At 38.0% G+C, this 20,487-nt stretch overlaps 1 protein-coding gene across 1 annotated transcript; it reads left to right on the top strand.

Annotated features, from left to right (window-relative positions):
* Window positions 1-4,542: 4,542 nt before the first annotated feature.
* On the top strand, window positions 4,543-20,039 carry rnd2 (Rho family GTPase 2). Its single transcript, XM_056239903.1, has 5 exons — window positions 4,543-4,879; window positions 5,748-5,835; window positions 12,739-12,848; window positions 18,468-18,602; window positions 19,492-20,039. Exons 1-5 carry the CDS (start codon window positions 4,769-4,771, stop codon window positions 19,759-19,761), a joined length of 714 nt encoding a protein of 237 aa, XP_056095878.1. The 5' UTR covers window positions 4,543-4,768; the 3' UTR covers window positions 19,762-20,039.
* The last annotated feature ends 448 nt before the right edge of the window (window positions 20,040-20,487 follow it).

The raw sequence follows: 20,487 nt of genomic DNA on the forward strand, positions 1-20,487 counted from the left end.
TTCATTCTCGTGATATGGAGGGGTTCACATTCAAAATTTGCTCAAAATAAGACTGAACCAGGAAATCAAAATGGTACATAACGCCTGTGTGAGCAAGAGGTGTGCATGTTAAAACCACAGTTCGTAGCAACTCCACTGTCTGGATTTTTAAGTGTTGTTTTTGTATGTAGTGGAACGGATGTGTGCATGTGTGTAGAGATGTGTGTGTCCTTTGCATGACTGTGGAGGCGTGCTTATGAGCATGTTTGTGTGCAACCAGAAGGACAAGAGGAAATGTCTATTTATTCCTTCTATTCTCCAAGACCGATCTGGAAATCAGTAAATTCACACAACCATTGTTAACACTTGAAGGCGGTGCATTGCGTCCATGTGTTTGTGAGTGCTCTGACATAAAATAACTGTGCTGGCAACAACTCCGGCCAAAGTAGGCATGCTTTTGCACACTAAATCACACACCACACCCCAACACATTTATACCAACATACATACAGCCACCCACTGCAATAGTAAAGGTCACTGAAACTGCACTCTGACTCATCAGCAAGTGCAAAGGAAGTGCTTTGAGAGAAACAGGAAGTGAACTGTAGGTCATGGGTCTGAACGAGTTTAGAACAGTCTATGGTTCAGAAGTTATGCCGATCACATCAGGAAAAAAGATGAAATATGAGGAATTCAATTTCCTTTTATCAGGTCACCGGCATTTTAGAAACAATGACAAAAAATGAAATTGCTTTAGAAATCAAAAAATTGTTGTGGTCTTGGAAACCACCCAATGTCTTGTTAACTGCTGCTTAGTTGCTTGAGCTCTTTGCAAATAACGTCTGTTGTTTGTGTGCCAGTCTTACTGTACCCACCAATGGTAACATAAATCCTCTAATGGCCGAAGAGTCGGGCAAAGTCCTGCTGGCAGGCAAAACCTGTGTGCCAAATGATATGAAACTCAATTGCCTCCAGCACTTAAAATATAAACATTGAGTAAATTGACATCACATACTGCATTTCATTCTTTTGATAAATACTTATTATAATTATAATTCTATCTATCTATCTATCTATCTATCTATCTATCTATCTATCTATCTATCTGTGAATATATATATATATATATATATATACTGTATATATATGCTAAATAAGTATTATCACTCACATACATTCTTAATTTCTTCCCTACTTATTGTGTGTTAATAATGATCTCATTTGTGTCCCTATGAAATGTTAGGAGAAACATCTGAGACAAAGTGTTTACATAAATAAAACAAGACAGAGGACTCGTTTAAATCTCCTGAGCTATGAGAGTGCAATAACATTTTCCTCTTGGTGTAACCTTCTGGTAATTAGAACATCGGGCTTCATCTCTTTCCTGCATGACATATAAGGGGTAATAAAAGTTTACAAGGCCATTTTGATATGGAGACTGAAATGGAAGAGAGATAGAGAGAGATCCTGACCATATTTAACCCCGGTCCATTCTGTGTGAATAAGCTCCCTATTCAGTCTGGTTTAGCTGTAAGTGGGTTACACTGTGAGTACAGAAATGCATCTGATGCATTCTGGGACTGATATAGGTTGTGCACACATAGCAAGACAGAGAGAATGAGGCTGGAGCGCTGGGTGAAAATTAGCTTTCTTTGGCCCCTTGAGATCTGGAGGCGTGGGGTACATTCACACACATTCACTTCAGTTGTAAATTAAGTGGGCTACTTGTTTAAACTTGCTCAGACTTATGCCAGATTTAGATACATAACGACTGTTTATATGGGGCTAAGACACTAAATACCCACTGACTGCTGACCAACAAACAAGCAAACAAACAGGCTTTTAAGCAAATATTTAGATAGACAGTTCTTTATGTAACCATGTCCACAGCACACTCATTCAGTACTTGACCAAATAAACAAGGTCTGGTTTCACAGACAGGGTTTAGAATAAGCCAGGATTAGGCCTTACTTCAATTAGGACATTTAAGTAGCTTTTATAAACATGCCCTAGAAAAAAAAAAACAATACTGGTGTGCATCTTGAGACAAAACAATGGCACTGACATATTTTAAGATATGCCTAAGTCGCTTTCAGTTCAAACAGCTCAAAGTTGCATTTTAGTCAGGAACTAGGCTTAAGCCTCTTCAAGTAGTGACAGTTTCCAGCAGTGTGGCATGCTATACATTTTATAATACAGTAAACTATATGTTAAAACTAATATCACCAGATTTCAGATGGTGAAAACCTTATAAACAATCAAAATGGTGAAAAACGGGCTATACGCCTCCAGACAATTACATTTTAGTCTCCATTATATTCATATAAATTGTAACCTTTGATATTGATACAAGCATCCATGTTATTTATCACACAATACAAAGTCGTTACTTTTTATGGGACTATGTGCCAAAAAGTATTACAGTAATCTAGATGGGAATTAGAGCTTGTTTAAGGGGACTAACATTTTTTAAAAGATTCCTAAAATCTCAAATATTTCTTAAAAAAAAAAAAAACATAGGCCTACATCAAAAATATTTGATGTATTTGTAAACTTAGTTTATCTAAATGTATGCAACCTGCATGTAGGATGAATATATAGCCTATAAAATGAAAACTTTTCAAATAAAAACCCTCACAATGAATGACTCAACCATAGCAGGAACCTACAGGCCATCACAAAGTGCAGCTGGCCTTACAAACAAACAAACAAACAAACAAACAAACAAACAAACAGACTGTACAAGAAATAACGCTGAAGGAATATGAAATGTGAATATAATGCAGTTAAATCGTTCAGAAGGTCATAAACCTCATTGCGTGAAAGTAAACATTTATGGACAGCAGGAATGTGGTTGGCTATTGGCTAACCTACTGTGGTTAGCGAAGGATCACTTCTTCTAGTTTTGAAAACTTCTTGTGACAGCAAAATAACACAATTCAGTGTTTTTTCGGTGACAACAGCTCAATGCTAAATGAAACAACATAAAATGATTGGCTAATTTGTGCTCTGGTGTTGTGGTATTTGTCTCCCCCTGTTGGTAAAAGCAGGAAAGCGCTAAATGGGTGTGGCTGGATGCTGATTGTCAGTAATGGCTAGGCTTAGGGCGTGAACTAAATTCCTAAGGAGGCCAAATTAATATATTAGACTACTAGAGTATTGACTTCATCACCAAAACTAAACGAAATGTTACTATAATACATAGGATTTTAATACTATTTACTTTACTATTACGACCACAACGCTAGTTTTATACTTAAACACGATGAGTCCATGTAAAGAAATTGAGAACGCACGATGACATTTAAAAAGATAATGATTGCAGTAATCTTGCAGTGAAGTAAACCGAGCAAACACAGATATCCCCCTTGCAATCAGATTTTACTCATGGTGCACCGCAAGTCTCAAAAGTAAGCACATGTGTCTACAACACTCAACATCTGCAATCCCTTCAGTAAACAGACGATGGCGGCATTACTTTTACAATGAATGAGAAAGGACCTCTTGTATGCAACATGCTTCTTTTTTGGGGGGCACAAACTTGCTAACTTTGACAGAACCATAACTTTAAATTAAGGCTATTGAAAACTTTAAAATCATTGGAACTAAAACCGTTAAATTTTAATATTTTAATATGTAATGCAATATCTACTAATTAAAGGAACTGTGATATGCTATTCATTAAGCCGATGGATTGGCCCATTTGTTAAAAAAGTTAAACTTAACTATTTTTCAAAGAACTGAGAATACCTGTGATTTATGCTGACATTATTAAGTTCAAACACAAAAATAAATTTAAAAGTCAAACAGCAGGCTAACTAAAAATGTAACAGTTCCATTTATCCTATAAAATACAACAGCTCCACATCTCTTCATTTGATCTCTCTCTTTTTTTTCTTTTTTTTATGGTTCTAGATAAAGTTATTTCCCAAAAGCTGGAAAAAGCAATTAAATTAATCAAAGATAGACAAAAAGACTCAGGATTTCAGATGACTCGAGCTGTTCTTCGAGAAATCTCTCTCTCTCTCTCTCTCTCTCTCTCTCTCTCTCTCTCTCTCTCTCTCTCTCTCTCTCTCTCTCTCTCTCTCTCTCTCTCTCTCTCTCTCTAGGTATAGGCTAACACTTTCTGACTTTTTGTTTTATTATTAAGTTTCACTAATGTTCCGAGTGCATGGGTTAGGTATTTTCATAATATTTTTCATGACCTTGGGTACCCTGGATGGGGGAGGTTGGATTCAGTGATGCGTTAAATCACTATTTCCATACACGAGCCAGAGGGGTCGTTTAATTTACACCATGCCCAAACCTCAATCATTAGGAAGGCTAGATCGGCAACGTGTCATTAGAAATCAAGGGTCTGAGAGCTGAGTCGAGAGAGAGAGAGAGAGAGAGAGAGAGAGAGAGAGAGAGAGAGAGAGAGAGAGAGAGAGAGAGAGAGAGAGAGAGAGAGAGAGAGAGAGAGAGAGAGAGAGAGAGAGAGAGAGAGAGAGAGAGAGAGAGAGAGAGAGAGAGAGAGAGAGAGAGAGAGAGAGAGAGAGAGAGAGCGCCAGCGCCAGCACGAGGCGCGTGACGCGCGAGACTCAGCGCGTGGTGTCACCGTGGGAACCAGGAGACTGACAGGAGGACGGGCGGGGAGGGGCGCGCGCCACGCCAGTGTGAGTGGACTCTCTCCCTGGCACATAGCCGTCAGCTCAGACAGACTCACTCTGAATCATTCATTCTGCGTTATAAAGCTCCGTCATCAGGCAGCGGATGGTGTTGGTTAAGCGCTAGGACAGTGCTGATAGTGATGATGATGATGGAAGGACAGTGCAGTCGCTGTAAGATCGTGGTGGTCGGTGACACTCAGTGTGGAAAGACTGCGCTGCTGCATGTGTTCGCCAAGGACAGCTACCCAGAGGTGAACCCATCATTTATCATTAATGTCATATTACTATAAAAACAGAAAATAAGTTACTAAATTAGACGAGTGGAGTGATGACAACAGTCGTAGTAGCCTAATAGTATGTCTGTTTTAAACCAATGAACATCTTGCATTGAAGTTGATTTAATAATGCGATTCAAGTTCATACATTGTTATGAGTTAATTAAATAAACTGCATGATGTCCCGTTCATCATGTCGCACTTGAGCGCAAAAAAGGTGGAAACTGTTCGTATCCCATGTTCTTTTCAAATAACATTTCATTACAAAACTATAAAAGTTATATTGCAAGTTAGGCCCAGTTGCATAAACACAGCGATTATGTCTTAAGAACTAGTCTGACCAACTCGACGTTAGCCAAGGTATAATCAAATTTACTTTTTTTTCTCAAATTAGACCAATCTATGCAACTTATTTAGTTAAAATAGATGACTAACCGTATGGCTGCCAGGCTGCGCGAGGTTGGTATCGGATAAAACATAAAGATCATTTATTGTTACATACGTCGCAAGTAGATCACACAAAACTTTGTTCAAAAGTAAGCTATTTTAAAGTCACCATGAAATCAAAATTGCTGCTACATGTCTTTGCTGATGATGTGAGGGCAGGGCAACCTGTCACTCACAATGCATCACAGCAATAGCAAACCACAACCATGCAATCAAATGTCAATAGACAAAATAAATTCCCGCCCTACATTTTTTCTTGTTTGAGAAGCCGTTTCACTCAGATATACACCACAATAGGGAAGAACTCTATCGCAACTTCTGTTTCATGCCAACTTTAAATAGTTGATGTACTGTCATAGTCCACTAAAATGATGTACCATATGATTTTTCATTGCAGAATTATGTGCCCACGGTGTTTGAGAACTACACTGCGAGCTTTGAGATCGATAAGCACCGCATCGAGCTGAACATGTGGGATACATCAGGTAAGATCTGGCATGGCATCAAATGAAACCATTTTCTGAATAGTATGCTATACGTAATATACTGCTGTTTTTATCCACCATATTTTTTATCACGGAAGTAAGCTATAGTATTTTCTGTGAATGTGCCAAGACTTCCAATTCATTTGCCGCTGTTGGGAAACAACTAGAAGAATAACAAAATGCTGCAAATGGTAAAATAATATGCGCTACAAACCAGTGTGTTGATGGTTACGATATTAAATTAAAATTATTCAAAAACAAGTAGCAGTTTGTAAAATCATAATGGATTTGATAATGGATTATTTTAGCTGTTTTTGTACAGCTAAAATATCAGTAGATAAACCCGGACGTCTCAACACATTCAAATTACAATGACCGTGCCCACTTTTATGTGAAAAATAGGCAAAATTTTATTTACTTATTTTTGAGAAATCATCAAAACACATGACTGACCTACTACATTTACCAAACTGCAGTATACAAAAGAGCACATGGTTCACAATACGGTATCCCACAATGCACTGCATTTGACCTGAACCAGAAGCAGAGATGGTCTTATTATTGGAAGATACTATGGTCCATCCATGGCTCTAACATAGGAAAACATTGGAACTTAGATCACGTTTGACTTGATAACCAATCAAATTACAGCCTTGACGTCATTGAATTTCGTTCAGAGTTGTGCGATAGTCAGTCACTGTTTGCAAGTACCATAGAAATGAATGAGAAGTGCCGTCAACTGAATCCTACCTGTTGTGCAATTGTGTCTACTTGTCCTACCTGTCCGTGACTTCTCTTATAAAACACCATTGTTTTCTCTGTGTCAAGTCGAAAAATAGATCAATTAAAAACGAATGTTTAAGAGCAAACACGTTGAAGATTAGCCGAGAGGCTGTCGATTCATTAAATGATAAGCTGTTTCCTCACAAAAGCGGTTTATTCAGCGTAGTGAAGCCTCTCCTCTATTGACATCTATTTAAAAAAAGCCTCTATCTCTGCATACCACAGTGTTACGCTATTTTTTGCTAACCTTGTAGGCTTGCCTTAAAGCGGCTTTGGCAGAAGAAATGTCACTGATTTTTAACAATTTGATCATTTTTTGACTCTTTTTTTAAAACGTGCAGGATAATTTCACACCACTCGCTTAAAAAACCATGCTCGTAATACAGTCAACTATAATCATCATGTACACTGTTCCACATTCACATAACACATACAGGCACAGCTCTTACTGGCTCATTATATTTGGTATTATATATACTTATGGCTCAGTTCATTACATATATAATAATAAATATATTCTATATATAATAAATATATACATTATATATCATTCATATTACAATATATTAGGCAGTATGCAATAGTTAGTATACTAGTATTCCACTCCAAACATAGCCAGTGATCTATCGTCTACTGTGACTTATTGTACTCTCTAGTGGCGTCAGACTGATTAGGACAGTTTGGGAGTGTACATTTTGAAACCTCCTCATGGATAGACAGATAGATGCAATAGCAAACATTCTACTGTAACAAATCCTGGTGCCAGTCTAGCCTAGTGCATGGACGCGGTTCATTCCTGTCCCTGCTGACCGCTCCCATGGCCTGGCTGACCCCTTGTGTTTTTGTATTAGAGTAATTGAAAATGGCTCTTTGGTTCGCTGGAGTGACTCACAAGAGTCGGGTAGCAGAACTCGCACTGCTTTGATTTAACAATGCACAATAGACAATACAGAGTTTATTAATTTAGAGTAGTATATGATCCTGTTATATTGCTTTTGAGTTCTGGACTGTATCTCTGGGTGAGATCTGTAATATAAATGGCTTAGTGTGTGGATTCTAGCTTCTCTTCTTTAAAACAAGCCAGAACTTAGTTAGCCAGAACTCAAGTAATATGTTCCGGGCTGTGCATGTGTGTTTGGACAGTATTACCAGTGTGGATTGTAGCACACTTGGTGTTAAGCTACTCGTCCTGACACACACTTCAGTTGTTTCTCAGCAAGCGTGACCCATAAATCCCCCGCTCTAGGCCTCTGTATGTTTCCCCACCCTGCTATAAAAGTCCTTTATGGGAATTTCTTTTCTTGTCATCTCCATTTTTAAGTTCCTATGGGAATGTTTTCCTCTCCCACTGTTGTTGGTCTGTAGGGTTGTGCAAGGGTGAGACTGTAACCCTGTCGAGAGTAAATCTTCGCTTTACTGTAAGTGCTCTCATACACAGTCTGGGACACAGGAGTCCATGTTTCAGCATGATAATGAAGTTCAACTGGTTGTGAACTTTATCACTGTTTAAAAGGGGTGTCAGTAAGCCCTCTTGACAACAGCCAGGCACCCAGCGGCTATGTGTGCAAAAGTATATGTATATTTAGATATACTTAATAACCAATAATGTCTTACCAAATAACATAAAATGATGCACAAGTTGGTGTAACTTGGAGACTAAATTTAAGGCAAACATAACAAAAGTATGGCCCTATGTATGGTCACATGCATTAAAGGTGCTTTCTGCATCTCTTTCGCCACCAGATGTGTCGCAAAAACAACAGCAAATGTTTGGAAATGCATATGAACATACTAGTCTAAGTTTTACATACTACTTGCATACTACTCTTACATACTGAAGTACGTATACCGCATTCAAATTTTGTATGCACAGAATACCAAGATGACCTTTTACATTTGGGAAAATTGTGTAGCATGCAATAGGGCAAACTGCATTTAATACTGTATCCCACAATGCAATGCACTTGACTTGACCTTCCATCTCCAGCATGATAAATGAGCCACAAGTAGAATCAGCTACAAAATCTTTTTCTTGACAAATGTTAAGTTTAAACAACAACAACATTTATATATTATACATATATACATATATAAAAGTATTTTTATTTCCAAGATAACAACTGCTTATATTTGTCTCCACACATTAAGGCCATTGCACACTGAGTCCGAAATTTTCGTATGCGTTTTTTCGTATTCGTGATTCGGTGGCTCTGAATTGTCAAAACACCATTCAAACTGCTTGCTACGGATGCGAAAAACGCAGAAAATCGAACCCGATTCGATTTTTTTAATGACGGACGAAAGTTTCGGAGGCAGTGTGCAAGCGTCATTGACATAACGTGAGGTCGTATTTATTTTTTAACGTGCGAAAATTTCGGACGTGAATTTCGGACTCAGTGTGCAAGGGCCTTTAAGCTGGGATAAAATAAAGTATTTTGACATAAAAGGGATTAGCTTTAAGTGCTACAAAATGATGTAAACATATGAATAAATCTTAATTTGTCACAATGAAAATCTAGAACTGGATGGGACATGGGAGTATCGGCCCGATCATCTGGAGAACTAGGGCAATAATTTGATGAGAAATGAGTAATGAGAACGCTGAATGGTAATGAGAGGCTCTTTTGTTTCACCAAGTGTGATTTGTTTTGTTAAATTTTTCTTAAGCATTTCCCTCTGTATTTTCAGATATCGAGTCCCCCCTTAGTTGGTAAAACCAAAAAACAACGTGTTGACTGAAATCCACTTATAAGAAAGTCTATGGGGCTGTAGTGGTACGTTTACACCAAAGACTTCCATTTTAATCACATACCTGTCAATGTGATTTTTGTGTGACATTCTGAGAAATTAGTTGAAAATGGTAATCAACTGCATGGACCAGATGTTGTTCATAGAGCTTAAAGGGAAAATTTAAAATATTTTCATCTGTGAAATTCAAAAGAAAATGTAATGGGATTCAATGTTGTTTTGAACCTCGTAGACTTTCATTGCATGGACAAAAACAGTTAAAACATTCTTCAAAATATACAAGTCATATAGGTTTAGAATGACATGAAGGTGAGTAAATGATGACTGGATTTAAATGTTTGGGTGAACTATCCCTTTATCCTTTTTTGAATTGAGGGAATTTGAATTCTGCTTAGCCTATTTGCTCATTGCCTTTAGGCCCGTTTAGATCTACAAAAATGCAAACATAAACACAGATTCACACAGGTAATCTTGCTGTGTCTCTGATGGGTCTTAATGAGGTGTCTGCGGATGTGTGTGTGAGCATATGTGTGGTGCTGGATCCTGAGCTAACCGACACTCTTGTGCTTACGGCTACATCTTCAACAATCTGTAATGACATCCCATAGAGTTCTGCTTCAGTCTCACACACACGCACACACACACACACACACACACACACACACAGCTGGCAAGAGGGGAATCTAGGGACTGGAAGAGGAGAATGTTTACTGGCAAACATTCAGGTCAGCATTTCATATGGACACACTGTTCTTGACAAGATACAAATTATGTCTAGCACTAACAGACATAATCACAGTAATAATGTCTAGAAAATAAAACAACTGGCAGAGATTTCTGGAGTTATATATAACATCCACTGCAAACAAGACAGGAAATGAATGCTTTTTAACATGGTGTGAATGTTTTTGCATAGGCAGAGAAGAGTGACCATAAATGAGAAGGTGTTTAAATTGTTAAACAGGTACAGACAACAGAAGTGCTAGGAAGTGTTTACACACTTACAGAGGCTGCGATGCGGCGCAGCTGTACAGTAAACACTGTGTGTGTGTGTGTGTGCGTGCGTGCGTGCGTGCGTGTGTGTGTGTGTGTGTGTTGGGTTTACTGAGCTGTACTGTGGGTACAAATCTGTCCCAAGAACTTAGCGAAGTATAATTAAAAATTAAAAATTTTGACAGACTTGCCCTTTTAGGGGACATTCCATTCATACACAATGAAAGGAAAATTATTAAAACACATTTTATTATTATTCTATTAATAATAATAATGTATGAAACACTTACCTTTTTATGAAGGGGTACAGTACACTGATCTATATGTCATTATATAGATCAGTTGTACAGTAGTATTATTATTATGATAACAAAAAGGGAAATTAATAGAATATGACATTATAATATGTTTATTATTTATAATAGTAATAATAAAACTAATAATATATGAATAATCTTACCATTTATGAAAGGTAACATTATTATTATATATCATTATGAAGGCATAAAGTATTATTTTTATGATTATTATTATTTATTATTATGACACTTTATAATAAGGTCTCATTTGTTAAAATTATTTAATGCATTAACTAACAAACTAACAATGATCAATACATGTGTACAGCATTAACCTTATTTAAAAATAAACGATATAAGTCTATAGTGTGTCCTCATTTAAACAGCTAAGTAAGCAAGTGTATTTTAGAAGCTGTTGCAGTGAGAACAGAAAAAAGTGTCCCTGTGGACAAGCACACTCAACATGGCGACAAACAACAAACAAGCAATATCAGCCTTTCTTTCCATTCCAGCCTCTTTCTCTGTAAAATTTTATTAGTTTCTTCTTATCCTTATTTCCATTCTAATCCAAGAAATTAGATTCAACCATCTTTCCGTGGCTGTGGTTGACAGATCTGCCAGAGAGGATTGTGGGACATGTAGCTCATAGGGTGACTCCTGAGGCCAACCCATAATAACTGATAGCTTTGATCAGCGCTTCAAACACTCATTGTCACTCTCACACGTCCTCTCTCTTTCCCTCCCTATCTCTCACTGTCTATGTCTGGATTTGTGTCCTCACTCGAGGGAAGGACAGGAGAGTGAGAGATGAATACAAAGTTTGAGAGAGGAGATCAGGAAAGACAGAGAGTATGGCATTTGTAGACAGTGGCAGTAAGTATGTATACTGTGCACGTTATGCAAATTTTCTATATGTATACCACAATGCTGACCTAAACTTGCTTATCTTCTATTTCCAACATCACAAATGATCTAGAAGCAACATAACTACTATTTGTATCTGTTTCTTGATCTATTTCTTGACAAATGAGCAAATATTACACAAAATGTTTTATTTCAGTGATTATAACTGGACACCACTAATTTAAACACACAATGCAGTGAGATCAGGTGACAACAATAGCTTAGTACCGTGCTAATATTCTACTGTAATACTAATGTTGCAAATAAAAAGCAGTATATACTGCACAGTAAGCAGTGTCCGTTTTCCATTGAGAACAAAGCCATGGAGAGAGTTTATAGAAAAGGGGTATTATAGTTAACTAAAACTAAAACCTTTTTTTACTTGGAATAAAATAAACAAAATAAAATTTAAAATAAAACTTAATGTACTGAAAATAACTAAAACTGAAATAGAAAATAATATATAGACATGTTAAAAATGTCAAAAATACACAAAAAAGCTTTAACTAAAATTAAAATAAATTGGGGAAATATAAAAACTAATTCAAAATATGAATAAAAACTGTTTTTTATTTAATAAATAAAAACTAGTACCTCAATGATACTAAAATAACACTGATAATGACCTCAATTACATTTCATTAGTGGTGTTCAGTTATTTTACTGGAAATAAAACCAATTATTTAGCATTTGTATTTCATGTAAAATGTTTTAATGCATAAAAACAGAGACATAAAAAATCTTTGCTGTATTACTTTGAATTCATTCAATTACACTGGAAATGGTGTCAAGTTAGCCACATTGCATTGTGGGAAACAATGGGTAAACCAGGAATGTTGCCCCGAACCCTTTGACAAGGGGAGGCTTAAAAACTTTTACATAATGTGCACAATATACACACATTATGAGCAGAATGGACACCAACATAGCCAAAAAGAAAGAAATGACTGTGCTGGAATCAAACTGACCCCTCTCTCTTCCTGCTCAGGCACTCACCACCGGAGAAACATCATTCTTTTATATCATCTGCCCTGCTGTATGACCCACTGTACATAATTTGTACGTGCCACAGCATTCGCGAACACCATTAGCAGTGTTTCGCTCTTTGATTTGAGCATCAGCTTTATTATAATGAAGCGTTTTTCTCCTGACCCCTCACTGTGCTTGTGTTCTGCAGGGTCCTCGTATTATGATAATGTACGACCGCTTGCGTATCCGGACTGCGATGCTGTGCTCATCTGTTTTGATATCAGCAGACCCGAGACGCTGGACAGCATCCCTAAGAAGGTCAGAATCTCCTTTCCTTTCCTTTCTTCTTTTCTCTCATCCTAAAAACTTATGTACTTGCAAACGTGCATTTTGGAATTGAATTATTAGTTGTAGTTGTAAACACTCAGATACTTGCAGCGTTAGTCTCTCGCTGTGAAAACACAATGTAATTGTTGACTAAGAAAGGTTTTTGTTTGTGGGTGTTTTGCAGTTGGCAGATGACGGCATTGTGGATTTACACAAAAATACAAGCTTTACCTAAACACAGATGCCAGCAATTATGTGGTGATGAGTGTGTGAGCCTAGCGCTGAAAGGTTTAAATGTGTTTTTTTATTTTTTATTTAAGTCTATATGTCTGGTGAGAAAAAGATATTCGGATGATGTAGGAAGAAGAGTGGGCAGTATGAACAAATATCACATTTATATCACAGTAACGGTAAACACTAATCAAAAATTAATACTTTTATTCAGCAAGGACACATTCAACTGATTGAAAGTGACTGTTATCAAAATATTTACAATTTTACAAAAGAGTTCTATTTAAAATAAATGCTGTTTTTCGATTTACCAAATAATCCCAACAAAAAAAAAAATTATGGTTTCCACAAAAATATTTTTAACATTGATAATAATAAGAAATGTTTATTGAGCAGCAAACCAGCATCATCATGTGACACCGAGGACTGCTGAAAATACAGCTTTGCCATCACAGGAATAAATCACATTTGAAAATATATTAACATAAAGAACAGTTCTTTTAAATTGTAATAATATTTCACACTATTACTGTTTATATTGTATTTTGATCAAATAAATGCAGCCTTTGTGAGCCTTAGAGACTTCTTTCAAAGACAGAACCCAAACCTTTGAATGGGTAGTGTATATGGGTTTCTTTTTTTAATTATTAGAGAGTGATTTAATCTGATGTATGTAATTATCCCAAAATTCCTCTAAATGCCTTTCATTCTCTAACTGTCCTAATGCTAACCCTGCCACACCAGACACACTGAATGCTGTTACATTTCAGCATCTCACCTCTGAGGCCACAGGGGCGTAGCTAAAGGCTGTTGTGGAATGTTGAGAGGCAGGCGGTGACCTCCGATTGGCCAGTTAACGGTGGCATTTAAGGTTAAAGATCACAGTGCTGTTTGATGGATGGTTGAACACATTCAGAACCTGTGAAATGGTGCCATAGCTGAGATTGCTGAACCTTTGCAGGGGCTGGTGAATACACACATGCACCATGCATGCTCACACATAAGCTGTCTGAATAACTGGCTCTGGATGGTTCTGCATTAGCAGGAATGTTCCTGAAAAGGACCCTTGTCTGGGTCATTTCAAGTTACACTGGTGTAAAAGGAGATTTGAAGCTGTTGTTGTTTACTTTGCTGTATAGTTAATTAGGAAAAACTGGTGTAAATATAATCTGATTTGATTAGAATGTGTATGAGTGTGAGTGTTTGTAAGTATTCAGACAATAGCTGGTCAAATTGTTTCCCTAATTCTCTCTCTCACGCACACAAAACTACATTATTCACTCATTATGCACACATAAATGACAGGAAGGGAGAAAAACAATGTGCCACAAGCTCACTGTATTACAGCATAAACAACTATTGCAAGTATTGGCTAAAAAACTAAATAAAATATTTAAATATTATTCCCAAAATTTAAATACTGAAATCTGTACATTACAGTTGTAATCAAAATTATTCAACTCCCATTGCAAATCAGGTTTATTGGAAATATTTACAGACTTTCAGTTGTTTGCAACAAACAAATCAAACAAAAGTAATTGAAATAGCTCAACACAACAAATGTTTCAAGTAGTTTCCCCAAATTCAACTAAAAATGCAACTTTTAATGACTTTGCAGTCGCAAAACTATTTAACCCCCTGAATAGAATCCCGATTCACAACAGCACAAATCTGCAAAACATTTGTTGTCTCAACCTGATGCAACAAATCAAGGGCTTCATTAGTTGCACCAGGTGTGCTTGAGCTATAACACATAAAGGGCCCTATTTTAACGATCTGAAATGCAAGTATCAAACGCGAAACGCAAGTAACTTTGTGGGCGGATCTCAGGTTGCGAGATCTCGCAAATCTAAAATGGGTTGATCTGAAGTAGCTACATTACTCATAGGTGTGGTTTGGGCGTAATGTGCAATAAACCAATCACAGCGTCATCTCACATTCCCTTTAAAACCAGGCGCTCTTGTTCCATGGCGGATTGCTATTATAATGGCGGATTTGCCAGACGCACGCCAGGAGCGGTTCACAGCCGAGGAGACCAACGTTCTCGCCAGGGCCGTAAAAGACAGAGAAGTGACATTAGCTTCGGTTAAACAGGCGTATAGTAATTTGGGTAAATGTGTGTAACGCAATTCAGTTGTAATGGGAAGGAGGAGGCGGGAACCGGCGAACATTCAACAGACTTTAATACAATAAATGAAACAAATGAAAGTAAAAGACAGCAGGCCCTCACGGACGACTGCTGTCACATATAACAAAATAAGTCAAGTCAAATCAAGTCGTCTTTATTTATATAGCAATTTTTACAATACAGATTGTATCAAAGCAGCTTCACAGTGATAACATGAAAATAATACAACAAAGTTTGTTTCTAGAATAAAATTGCGTCATCGTCCACCTTAAAGGGATAGTTCGGCCAAAAATGATATTTAAACCATGCATTACTCACCCTCAAGCCGTTCGAGATGCATATGTCAATCTTGTTTCAGACGAACACATTTTCAGTTATTTTAGAAAATGTCTTAGACCCTTCAGTGGATATAATGTGAAGCAATGGGGTCCACCTCCTTCAAGTCCCAAAATGTGCATACATCCTTCACAAAAGTAATCCATCCGGCTTCAAGGGGGATAAACGAAGGCCTTATGAGGGTAATCCGTGCGGTTTTGTCGTAAAAATATACATATTTAAAACTTTTTAAATGAAAATACATGACTTCCGTCAACGATCGACGCGCGTCCACGGGTGATGGAAGTCGGCGCACGAGGTAGGACGTAGCGTCGTGACGTACAACGAACGCGCCCGCGCAGCCAGAGAGCAGAGCAAAACATCACCCGTGGGCGCGCGTCGATCGTTGCCGGAAGTCAGATATTTTCATTTATAAAGTTTTAAATATATATATTTTTACGACAAAACCGCACGGATTACCCTCATAAGGCCTTCGTTTATCCCCCTGGAGCCGGATGGATTACTTCTGTGAAGGATATATGAACATTTTGGGACTTGAAGGAGGTGGACCCCATTGCTTCACATTTTATCCACTGAAGGGTCTAAGACATTTTCTAAAATAACTGAAAATGTGTTCGCCTGAAACAAGATTGACATATGCATCACGAACGGCTTGAGGGTGAGTAATGCATGGTTTAAATATCATTTTTGGCCGAACTATCCCTTTAAGTAAGGCAGATCAATAATATTGTTGAATGTTAAAAGTCCCCAACTAAGCAAGCCAAAAACCAAGGCAACAGTGGTAAGGAACCAAAACTCCATCAGTGACAGAATGGAGAAAAAAAACCTGGGGAGAAACCAGACTCAGTCGGGGGCCAGTTCTCCTCTGGCCAACGAACGAACAGTGTATGATTATGATCCAGGCAGCATTACATGTCAGAAGTCAGATTGGTTTAGAACATTCAGAATATTAATCCAGTTCCATACACAAAAAAATATTAATCTAGTATACACAAAAAAATAGACACTTAACAGGATCGCCCGCCGCCGACCCCATGGGGGTTAAAATAGCATCTGAATAACGTGCCACTGACTTTAGACTAGGTTTTTCCTGGTCTGTGGCGGAATTGTTTTCTGAAACTGCAAAATAGCACCAGGGAACGTTTGCGCCGGAACACGCCTCCTCTTTTCGCTGGACCGCCCCCGGGAGCGCAAGTTCATTCACTAATTTATCAATGTGCCTCTGTGGAGGGAAAAGTCCGGTGTGCGTCGGTGTACAAAGTAAATTGCGCTGGGTGCAAGATAGGGCCCCAAATATCTGAACTGGCTAGGTTTATTGAGTGTCATGTTTGACTGCATGTTAGAAATATGGATAAGTCAAAAGAATGGCCCAAAAAGTTAAGAGAAGATATCATCACCCTTCACAAACAGGATACAAAAAGATAGAGAAGGCACAATATGTTCCTAGATACACCATTGGAAGCATAGTTCGCAAGTTCAAATGTAAAGAAACCGTGATTACACTACCTGGACGGGGCAGAAAAAGGAAGCTATCAACGGCTGCAACCAGATTTCTGATAAAGCAGGTTTAGAAAACCCCTCGAGTGACTGCAAAAGACCTGCAGCAAGACTTGGTGGGAACAGGCACTGAGGTTTAAGCTTTCATTATAAGGTGCGTACTAAACGCATGCCAGAACTCCAAGATGAAAATGTACACCACTACTGACCCAAAAGCACGAGAAAAGTGCTCAAAATCATTTAAATAAGCCACATAAGTTTTGGGATACTGTTCTGTGGAGCGATGAAAGAAAACTGGAACTTTTCGGTCCTATGTCTCAGCGGTATGTCAGAAGGAAGAAGAATGAAGCATATGCTGAAAAGAACACTCTGTCTACAGTTAAGCATGGTGGTAGTGATGCTCTGCGGCTGCTTTGCAGCCTCTGGCACTGGAAACCTGCAGCGTGTGGAAGGCAAGATGGATTTATTGAAGTATCAGGAAATCCTTGGAGAAAACATGCCGTCAGTGAGGAAGCTGAAGTGTGGGTGTCATTGGACCTTCCAACAGGACAATGATCCCAAGCATACCTTAAATTCCACCAAGGCCTGAAAGAGTCTACAGTGGCCATCACAGTCACCTGGCTTGAACCCCATAGAAAATCTTTGGTGGGATTTGAAGAAGGCGTTTGCAGCACGCAAACCCAAGCATATTACTGAACTGGAGGTCATTGCTCATCAGGAATGGGCTACGATTCCTCAGAAATGCTGCCAGAAGCTGGTGTCTGGTTATACATCTCGTTTGCAGCAGGTCATAACAGCAAAAGGGTTTTCTACTTAGTACTAAAGATGCTTGCCATGAAGGAGTTGTATAATTTTGAGACTGCAGAAGTCATTAAAAGATGCATTTTCAGTTGAATTTGAGGAAACCACTTGAAACATGTTGTGTTGAGCTATTTCAATTACTTTTGTCTGATTTTTTCATTGCAAACAGTTGAAAGTATGTAATTTTGCCAATAAACCTGATTTGCAATGGGGGTTGAACAATTTTGATTACAACTGTACTAATAGCTGGATAAGGAAGGAAAGTAAGATGATAGATAGATAGATAGATAGATAGATAGATAGATAGATAGATAGATAGATAGATAGATAGATAGATAGATAGATAGATAGATAGATAGATAGATAGATAGATAGATAGATAGATAGATAGATAGATAGATAGATAGATATCGTTTGTAACCATGTAAAATCTTTACTCTTTGTTTTTATCAATTTAGTGTATCCTTGCTGAATAAAAGTATTAATTCCTTTTTGTTTTTTAAATGCCCCCAAACTTTTGAAAGGTTGTTTAGATCAATAGCTAGGTAAGTGGGTAGGTCAGTAGGTGGATAGATGTTCTTATTTAAATTGACAGATTCTTTCTTTCGTTTTTTCAGTGGCAGGTGGAGGCTCAGGAGTATTGTCCTAATGCCAAGTTGGTGTTGGTTGGCTGTAAGTTGGATATGAGAACAGATGTCAGCACCTTACGAGAACTGTCCAAACAGAGACTCATACCTGTCACTCATGAACAGGTGAGTTTACACACATTCTCTCACACACTCAGGGGACTAAAACACAAAGGGAAAAAAAGCAAGATTGTGTTATAGGACATCAGCGTTTACTCAACTGCTGCTACACAAACACAAGAACTAAGACACATGGTCGGAAGTTTGCTAGCAAGCTAATCATAAAAAACATCACAAATATCACTCATAGTGTCTAAATTTATATGAATTAAGATTTAAAAAAAAAAAGATTAATTAAACATTTATTTTATGTAAGCCAAATATATTTACCTTCCTCAAGGACTATATAAAAATGTTTTAAATATTTTTAGATGAAGTATAGCATCTCACACTGCAGTACACTGATGTCACAGCTTGAAATGTCATGTCAACCGCTCATATCTTGTGATTGAAACCATTGAAGCACTCACAGAGTAGACACTAAAAGAAAGCTCTATAATTACACATTAAAACAGAGGGAGCAGTAGAAAATGTTCCCTCTATTACGTCAATGCTCTGAGCGGGTCAACTCGCTGTTGCAACATTTCATTATGAAACACCTAGTTCTCACCATAATTCTACTCTGTAATGAGAGAAATAGATGGCACTTTATGTGAAAATGGTACAACTCTGTGTCCCACTACTTTTAGTTCTAAAGCATTATGGGCAAAAATGACTATTTATTGTAAAAAAAAAAAAAAAAAAAACCCTGACATTTTAGAGGAGTTTCAGGTATTATTTTTGCACCCTATTCGAGGAAAGTACCATAAGAAAGTTTACATTAAAGAGCGCAAAAGAGAGAAAAGGGTGACAAGGAAATTGCAATGATTTTTTGATAGAGAAATGAGAAAGTAAATGCTCCTGGAGAGTTCTGACACGGTACAATGATGCTGACTTCTTTCTGTCTGTCTATCAGGGGAGTTTACGAGCACGCGAGCTGGGCGCAGTTGCATACGTGGAATGTTCATCCCGAATGTGCGTGAACAGCGTACGGGACGTCTTTCACATCACCACGCTCGTGTCCGTCAGACGTGAAACCGCCCCGAGCCTCAAGAGAAGCTCCTCGCGCCACGCTCTCAAGCGCATATCTAATCAGCCTCTGCTGCCAGTCAGCTCACAAGACACGCCCCTTGAACCCACCCCGACCCTCAGGGAGGACAGAGCCAAGAGTTGCACAATCATGTAGACACAGCGGGGTGTGTGGATGAAAAGATTGCACAGAATCTCTGTATTTATGGGACATTGAGGGTCATATTGTCCTATGGCCCATGGGACTGTACAGTTGTGTGAATACATTACAGAGGAGTTCTATTTATTAACTTCAAGTTTGCTTTTATTTTTTATCATTGTTGTATGGTTTAGCAGACCTAAGTGTCACAAAGTGTGTAAAACAAATGCAAAAAGAATAAAAAAAGGGGTTGGAATTTATGGACAGCTTCAATATTCCCCAACCCCCAAGTGTCATACTTTCATTTTAACTCTTGGGACACACTTCTCTAGAGGTTGCAGATCTGTAACAAGCTCATTTGCGTGGAACTAAATCCCTGGAATTCTGGAGTTCTGAGAATCTTTCCCCAGCATTAGTGATGAATAGCATTAGCATCTGTGACTTCTGCTGTTCGCTCCATTACATGTGTGACAGCACCATCAGTCATGCTCCATGCCATCACAAAGACTTCATTCACACTATACTGAAACACCAACGCAAATGCTGACTATGGATAGATGTGGTATATTTTTGCGAGCTGGAATTTCAATAGTTCATGTTGGAACTGAGAAGATGAGTTTTCTAGGTTGCATAAACGTTAAAGGGATAGTTTACCTAAAAATGAAAATTCTGTCATCATCTACTCGCCCTCAAGATGTTCCAAACCTGTTCGACTTTTAGTGTAGACAAAAGATGGTTTGACAT

The sequence above is a fragment of the Rhinichthys klamathensis genome, unplaced genomic scaffold, assembly GCF_029890125.1.
Source record: "Rhinichthys klamathensis goyatoka isolate OS25496 unplaced genomic scaffold, OSU_Roscu_1.1 h1tg000571l_1, whole genome shotgun sequence".
NCBI lineage: Eukaryota > Metazoa > Chordata > Actinopteri > Cypriniformes > Leuciscidae > Rhinichthys > Rhinichthys klamathensis.